The sequence below is a fragment of the Hippocampus comes genome, unplaced genomic scaffold (assembly GCF_001891065.2).
Source record: "Hippocampus comes isolate QL1 unplaced genomic scaffold, H_comes_QL1_v1.1 scaffold276, whole genome shotgun sequence".
NCBI lineage: Eukaryota > Metazoa > Chordata > Actinopteri > Syngnathiformes > Syngnathidae > Hippocampus > Hippocampus comes.
In genome coordinates, this window is record NW_017805074.1 from 1,517,845 (window position 1) to 1,526,245 (window position 8,401).

General features: G+C 41.9%; 1 protein-coding gene across 1 annotated transcript in view; it reads right to left on the reverse strand.

Moving 5' to 3' along the window:
- ets1 (v-ets avian erythroblastosis virus E26 oncogene homolog 1) overlaps positions 1-8,097 on the reverse strand; it is a 41,615-nt gene extending 33,518 nt beyond the window's left edge. Inside the window, exons 1-3 of the mRNA XM_019864961.1 lie at positions 8,023-8,097; positions 4,902-5,000; positions 2,553-2,700 (exon numbers count right to left, since the gene is read on the reverse strand). Coding sequence (XP_019720520.1) covers positions 2,553-2,700; positions 4,902-4,970 — 217 coding nt within the window. The 5' untranslated portion in view covers positions 4,971-5,000; positions 8,023-8,097. The remainder of the gene's footprint in view (positions 1-2,552; positions 2,701-4,901; positions 5,001-8,022) is intronic.
- Positions 8,098-8,401: the final 304 nt, after the last annotated feature.

Sequence of the window (8,401 nt, forward strand, 5' to 3'; positions counted from 1 at the left end):
CTCCGTCTTCCCCCTGCATCCAACCAAGGGAGGTGACAGGAGAAAGCACCCCAGCGGCCTTACACTAACACTGTAGCGTGCGTCCCAGGCTGCCAGCATCAATCACGCTTGAGGATGAGAAGAGGCCAGAGTCAAATGCACTGGAAAGAATGTTCCAGTTTAAAATAAAACACTCATGACAAAAGAAGAAAAAAAGCCATGGAAAAACCCAGAGAAAAGAAAGGCATGAGGGGGAGGCTGGTGGCGCGGGTTTTCTAGTAAAGTCAATGCCCTGCGGTCGAGTCTCACCAACAGCACATGCAGAACAACAATGTGTGCACGTGGCACTGATAAAATAATGATAATAATCATGACAAAGTATGGGTGAGGATCCCAAATACTGCGAGACAAAGTCATTTCTTTGCTACGACTTGTTTATCCACAAGGAGCTATTGTGTGAGGGGCACACATTAATAAATAATGAACAACAGCTGTGTGTTTGGTCTTTGTAGTTGGAAAGCAATTTAAGGAGGGTGGGGGGGGGGGGATTATTGACATAAATGATGAACAAGGAATGCAAGGAATACTCAGTCCAGCTCAACAAATGATAATACTGTATATGATGAAAACATTTTAATACTAAGACAATAAGGAAAACGAATTTTAGAAGAATAGTGTTGTAATTATCACACTAAAGCCTGAAAAGTGATGATTTTACCTAAGGCCGACCTGTATTCACATTCACCTCACAGTGCAGAGGTGACAGGTTTCGATTCTGGCTCCGGCCTTCCTGTGTGGAGTCTGCATGTTCTGCCCGGGCCTGCGTGGGTTTTGTCCGGGTACTCCGGTTTCCTCCCACATTCCAAAAACATGCATGGCAGGTTAATGGAACACTTGAAATTGTCCCTAGGTGCGATTGTGAGTGTGAATGGTTGTTTGTCTATGTCTGTGATTGGCTGGCAACCATTTCAGGGTATACCTGCTGAAGACAGCTGGGATAGGCTCTAGCACCCTTGTGAGGATAATCGGGTGAGAAAAGAGATGGATTTTACATAAATATCCTAATGTTAGTTCATCATTTTATGAGAATCAATTCATAACAATGAATCCTTGCGAATTAAAACATTGAGTTTGCAGTCATCATTTAATAAAATGAGAGTCAAGTTATAAAAGAAGTCAAAATAAGATGAGAAAAAAGTCATAAGTCAAAATAAGGAAAGAGAAGTTCTATCACGGGAACAGTTTTACACGTGAACAATCTTACAAGACCACGTCTGTAATTTTCTGAGAAATACAACATAAAACGAATTCATTTTATTTTGTTTATCGATCACATCGTATACAACCCGAACGAATGATATGACAAGATTTCATGTACTGTCGTTTGAGATTATTCGTTAAAATGAAGACTTCATATTATTTTCGAATGTATATTTATATATTTTTTCTGCATTTATTTATTTGCTTTATTTTTTTATTTTATTTTATTTTCCTTTACAGAGCCCACTGTTCATGCATTGAATTTCATACTATCCTGATTTGATTTTGAATGATTACATCGATATCCCCGTCCTCAGCAAAGGTCAAATGATGATTAAAGATGCCTTGGGGCATGCCCCTCCACTCAACAAAGTTTTGCTCCGAATCAAATTAGCTTTTAATCACCGCCGTGAACACAAACACCAAAGAAGCTCGATGATGGCGGCAACATTAGAACTGACTTTTCATGATAATATCTTAATGAGGAAAACAAAATACATTTGACGAAGACCTTAGATGTCTAACGTGGCATTTTTAAGTAGCATTTAGCCTCTCATGTGATAATGTGAAGTCTTGATGAAGCAAGAAATCTCCATTTGAATAGCCTGCGGCCAGTTCTTTTCATAGGATTATTTTTTTTTTCGAATGTATTCAAGTGTTTTTAAATGGCTTCGTGACGAATGAACTTTGCTTTTCTTCTGTGTGAAACCACATGCATCGCATTAAACAATGATCGTGATTTATTTGACGAGGCGATCGAGATTGCTGTTCTTTGGCTTTGATATCTAGCAACATTGCATTTGCTGGGTGTCACGGTGGCCACAATGTTTCCCTAGCTTGAACCAGATGATGTTGGGTTTAATTTCAGCTTTGGTTCACTGCTCATTACCAAAACAGACTTCAAAATGCTGTATGCTGTTGTAATGATAGTTACCAGAGCAATTTAATCTGTCATTCGTATGTTGGGATGTGGTGTTTTTTTTTTTTTTTTTCCCTCATGCCTTGACATAGATCGCGGGTGTCAAACTCAAGGCCCGGGGTCAGATCTGGCCTGCCATATCATTGTATGTGGCCCACGAAAGTAAATCCCCTTCCATGATGCTTACTAAAATTTCAACCAAAATTTCAAATTCTCATGTAATAAATAAGACAGATATTGTAAGCATTTTCTTGTGACCAAACCTCTCATTAGAGTAACTTACACAACAGTTCAATAAACCGTTATCCTTGAGACCTTTTCTCTAGTTTCAGTCAGTCACAATAATTTTGCCTTGCAGACTCAGTGCGCTGGCTTGCTCGTGTCAACGTCTTACCTGTGGCGCACATGTCGTGCCCATTGGGAACCTCCTGCAGGGGCACATCATGAGGGTAGAAGGGCTGTGAGGGGTAGTACTGTTGCTGTGGTTGGACCGCAGCAAGGAGATGTAACTGGGGACCCATGGCGACACCTCCATTCTGCCTCTGGGTATAAACAAGACATAGGGTGAGACAGTAATTTATTGTGTTTTGTGGCATGGCGGTTTATCCTCATGGCATTGTTTATGGGGCTTATCACAGAAACACGATAGGCTCCTCTGAGGGGAAGTCAAGATTTGACAACGGAGTAGGAGGGATATGAAATTCTTTGTGGATGTAAGAGATAGTGAAAGATTGCTAACTTGACCATTTTTAGCATGTCTAAACCGGGAATTGGTCAACAAACAAAAAGCCTCAATAGATATTGTTGGAGCTTCTGTTTGAATGAAATGAGAACAGGGGAAAACATATTTTCCCACAAAAGTGAATTTGGATTAAAAAAAAATAATGCAATGTTATATTTCAGACCAACATGCTACAAGAGCTCAGAGTTGTGTCTGATACGTTTTAATAAACAGTTTTATCTGAAGTTGGATAAACGGGGAATCGTTCCCGTGATCCAAATTGTTTACCGGTAATAGTTTGGCAGCATAAATAACATTTGGAAGGGATTGGAAGCACTTTTCTGATGTAGTAAACATGAGCGATACATACCGGTAATTATTTATTACAGAAGTTATTGTGCTAGTTTTTAGAAATCAGATAATTCAGGACCCAAAGGCGGAGATATACTATACATACTCCAGGCGATGCATCATCGTTGTGTTTTTTACAGCACCCAACTTGGACTGGCTGGCAGAGTGACTGACAATCTGATAAGCATCCCCTGTACAAGCACTGCAGCATTTATCAGTAGCCAGTGGCCAGCTTTCTGGATGGCTACCATAGTGGAGGACGGTAGGGCAATTTATGAGACCCTTTAATGTCTGAGTGGGATGTAGCCATCTCCTATCAGTGCAGTCAGCCAACAGGGAAAGTTAGATTGCATGAAGGCCCGCACGATGTTGGATGAATTTGAGGAGAGAGGAGTTGAGATAACACAATACTTGTAAATGCAGAGGTCAGTGTGTGTGTTGGAAAATGAAGGGTGTGGGTTCACAATATTGAATAAACATGACCCATGCAGTGGTAAAGAAATAAATATATCACTAAGTTAGGCTTGTTTTTGTATATTTTCTTTCACGATGTCTGTACGTTATGTATCTATTTATTTATTTATTGGTTCTGCCACTGGAGAACAGTTCATAAGCAATGGGTGGAAACATCCATGCCTTTCTGTCTCTTGAGACTCAACAAAACTTGAGCAGAGCTCAATGTCCGAAAACTACAAGCAGTCGTCACTGGGGTTCCTGTGCATGAGAAACAATGATTTTATCATATGAGTAAACTGTTTTGTACTTTTTTTTGTTTTGTTTTGTTTTATTGGCCATTTTAAAAATCCAATATAGTCCTTGACCACAAAGGTTTAGACACCGGCGGTCCAGAGTGATCATTACTTTGGAATTAGTGTAATTTCAATAAACGTAATTTGTACTGAATGTTTGTGAGGCTACTGAGAGACGCTGACAAAACCAATGCGGTGTCTTCTGATGATTCTCATCCATTCAAACAAGTTTGCGCCGCATTCACCTTATGACCAAGCTTGGCCTCGTATGCAAGCACTTCAATTCCAAAGGCGAACCTCACCACCTGAGCCAATTAGGACCTGCAGAGATGTAACCTTCTATGTTTTCGATCAGACCAGTGTGGGGTTCCCATTAGCATATAACCTCCGTCTTTTATCCTAATGTGCTGAAGCTCTGCATACAAATGGAGGCATTTGTGTTGCTGCTCCTTGGCCTGCACCCTTCAAACGCTCACCTGCTAGGAATCCCAATGTTCCCTGCTACTTTTGACTCTGTCTTATTTGGAAAGAATTGCATCCAGTGCACTGAGTGGCTGGCTGAGCAAAACAGAGTCAGAGATGCTCCGACTCCAATTGGACTAGTTAGTTCAAGGTCAGAGGCTCCTCGGTCCCCTCGCAAGCGCCAAAGAGAAGTACATGTTGGTGCAGGGTGATTGTGTAACACGGAAGAGTGTGTGAGGGCAATGAAGAAAATCTTGGACAAAAATCACAAAGCACACCATGTACGGAGATATGGAAGGCCACCATACATGAGAAAGAACAGGAAGAATAATTCTGAAATGCAGAGTTGAAAACACACAGCTCACATTCTGGCAAATAATCTCCTCACCCTCCCGGCTGGCTGTGTGGTAGGTAGTTTGAGGTAATTTATGAGAGGGGAGAAGAGGGGTGGGAGTCTTACCATCGTGGCCAGACGGTCACAGGGGTGAAGGGCTGGATAGGAAGAAACTGGATCCACGTAGTAACTCATCACGGACACTGCGGACAGCAGAAGCTGGGCCTGTTGAAGGGATCAACACGGCAACGGATGAAGCAGTGAGAGGTGAGCCATCAATCACATGCTGTTTATACTTGGTGTGTGGTGTGTGTGTGTGTGTGTGTGTGTGTGTGTGTGTGTGTGTGTGTGTGTGTGTGTGTGTGTGTGTGTGTGTGTGTTTATGAGTAAATGCTAGACATAAGGGTGGGAGGTGGGAAGAAGGAGTGAAGAGATCGTCTGCGTTTCCCTTGTTAAAGAAAAAATCCTAGTCCTAATCCTAATGGTAGTGTAGTGGTTCACATAACATTGGATTAGTTTCCACTCAAAGGCCTCTTCACTCTCGCCCTGTGATTGACTGGCAACCATTTCTTTAAGGAGTCAATTCTTCACCCCAAGCCCACTGGGATAGGCCCATACTGTCAACAAGATAAGGAGAATACAAAATGCATCGATGGAAAAGGTCATCGTTCCATAAAAGGCAGTTGATGGGTTGGAAATTGATTTGGAAACACAACCTTTCCTCTTTTTTTGTTTTTTCCCAGTCAGACATGGCTGCTATAGACATATCCACCCATCTCACCACTTATCCTTACTTTATAGAGTGTGCTGGAACCTATCCTAGCTGACTTTGCATGAGAGGCGGGGTGCACCATCCAGTTGCAGGGCACATATAAGCAAATAATCATTCACTCTCACATTCCCACCTAAAGATAATTTAGAATCGTCAATTAAGTGTGTGTGTGTGTGTGTGTGTGTGTGTGTGTGTGTGTGTGTGTGTGTGTGTGTGTGTAAAAAGATAAAGTATCATGCAATGTCAGTAACAAATGTGAGGTGGCCAATATATTTATTACAAGCACATGATTTGTATGATTGGCTCATATCCAAATTGCTGAGCAGAGGGGAACACATCAGTCCTGAAGGGACAAAAGAAATGTGGTTTACAGTAAGTTGTCATGAATGCCATGTGTATTTCAGCTGTCACAATAACATGGTAAGTTGAGTGCTAATAATATTGACTACTTTAGATTGTCAACTATCCATTTACATTCCTTTTTTTTTTTTATAGCTCTTGTCTTCATTTGGCTTGCGGGTGAGCTGGAGCTAATCCCATCAGATTTTGGATGAGAGGTGGGGTGCACCCTGGGCTGGTCAACAGCCCCCAACAAACAATCATTCACACTCACATTTAATGGCCATTGACATGACCAACTTAGAGGCTTCACTTTATGTAACATGCACATGATTTTAGAACATTTGAGAAAGTAATTGAAGAAAACCCTCGGAAGCTCGGTGAGAAAATGCAAACGCCACACAAGGTGCGGTGGTTGAGGTGGAGATGTTGTTAGTGTTAGGAAATTGCTCGATCCACCGATACGTTTTCAAGCCATTTAGGATTGTGATTAACTTCTCCGGGTGAGAGGCAAGGTCCACGGTGGAATGGGTGCCATCCAATTGCTTATGTTGGAGCTATTATTTATTTATTTATCGATTCATTCATTCATTTATTCGCCGGCCCGGTGGTCGACTGTTTAGCGCGTCGGCCTCATAGTGCAGAGGCACAGGGTTTGATTTCCTGCAAACTCCAGCCTTCCTGTGTGGAGTTTGCATGTTCTCCCCGTGCCTGCGTGGGTTTTCTCCGGGTACTCCGGTTTCCTCCCACATTCCAAAAACATGCACGGCAAGCTGATTGACCACTCTCAGTTGTAACCTTGGTGTGAGTGTGAGCGCGGATGGTTGTCCGGCTATGTGTGCCCTGCGATTGGCTGACAACCGGTTCAGGGTGTCCTCCACCGACTGCCTGAAGACAACTGGGATAGGTTCCAGCACCCCTCGCAACCCTTGTAAGGATAAAACGGATCAGAAAATGGATGCATGGATGGATGGATGGTTGGATTCATTTATTTATTTATTTTTCTTTCTTTTTTTTTTTTTTTATAACTTTCACCGGCAGATTACGCCCTGTAGGTCACCGGTCAGTTGCAAGGCAAATAGACAAATAAATATTTACAGTCACATTAACATCTAAGGACAATTTAGCAGTTAGTAACTTTTTTATGACAATTCAAACCCGGATCCTCTGACTGATCATGTGTATCAAAATGATTCCACTGCGCTGCCTCAATCAATCGTGTATTGTCATCATGATAATAATAACAATAAATGGATTGCTTGATTTATGATACAGCATTTTACAATCGCAGAGTAAATTTGACTCCATAGTATGGGGTAAACTGAGAACGAATGTCACAACTCGAGACTCCAAATGAACCAAGTGTGCTCCAGAAACTACTATATTATCACCTTAAACTGCCGTTCAAAGCATTCCAGTTGTAAATCATCAACTTCACACCAGTCCGCTCTCTTGGCATACCTGGAGAACCTCTTCTCTCCTTTGTGGCTTCCGACATCTTCCCACACAATTTGCTTTCATGAGTGATATTGCTTACTTGAAGGACTATCAAATACCAGAGGTGGAAAAGAAGGCACGCGCGGATAACATAGAGCATCCTCTTCACATAAGAAAAACACAGTCCAAGGCGCAATGCCACGTGTGCTTTGACAGCCGCTGGCACGTTGAGGTATGATGAGAGCTCGTAACACTTAAAGATGTTCAAGAGGAGTCACTTGGGTCAATCAGAGAACAATGCGCAAATTACTTCTCTCGTTTAAATATTGCACATGCTACACGTGGAATCAATCAATTTGCCTGCTGCGGCACCTGAAAGTTCATAAAATCGTTTGTTTTAACTGCATTGCGCCGAATGCATCCAATAAAGTGCCCAAAAAGAGCAAATAGTTTTGAAATTGCGCTGTTGTTTAAATGTTATTAAACGCCAACGTGAGCGGTCTCTGTTGCAAATGATTAAAAAAAAAAAAAAGCGCTACAAGTAAAAAAAAAAAAAAAAAAGAAAAAAAAACTGACGAAAAACTTTTCTCCAGACACTTTCAGTGTGATGCATCATGTCACAAAATCATATACATCGGGTGACTTTCTTCACCGGTAAACAATGTTAAAACATAGATGAGAAAAATAATAACAGCTTACCGAATGTGTGTGTGGTTTTTTTTTAGAAGCTGCCGACTTGAGAGACTTGAGAGACTTGAGAGATGCGCTACCTGCTCCGAGCGAGTCCCGGTGGGAAAGAAGCAGGAATATTCGACACGCACGTAGTCCCTCCCTCGATCAAAACGGCAATCCTCTCCAAATCCTCTTTTCCCTTTTGGCGTAGATTCATGCACCTCACACGCAGCAGCTGCTCTCGAGCGCACAGGTGTCAAATGTGCGAGCGTCTTATGGTCAAGGTGACGCAGGATATGAAGAATCCACTTGTTTATTTACTTTATGCAACAGGCAGTATCGAGACCAGCCACAACATTAGGTACAGCTACGCAATGCTTATTTTTAAAAAATGTAGGCTATTAGT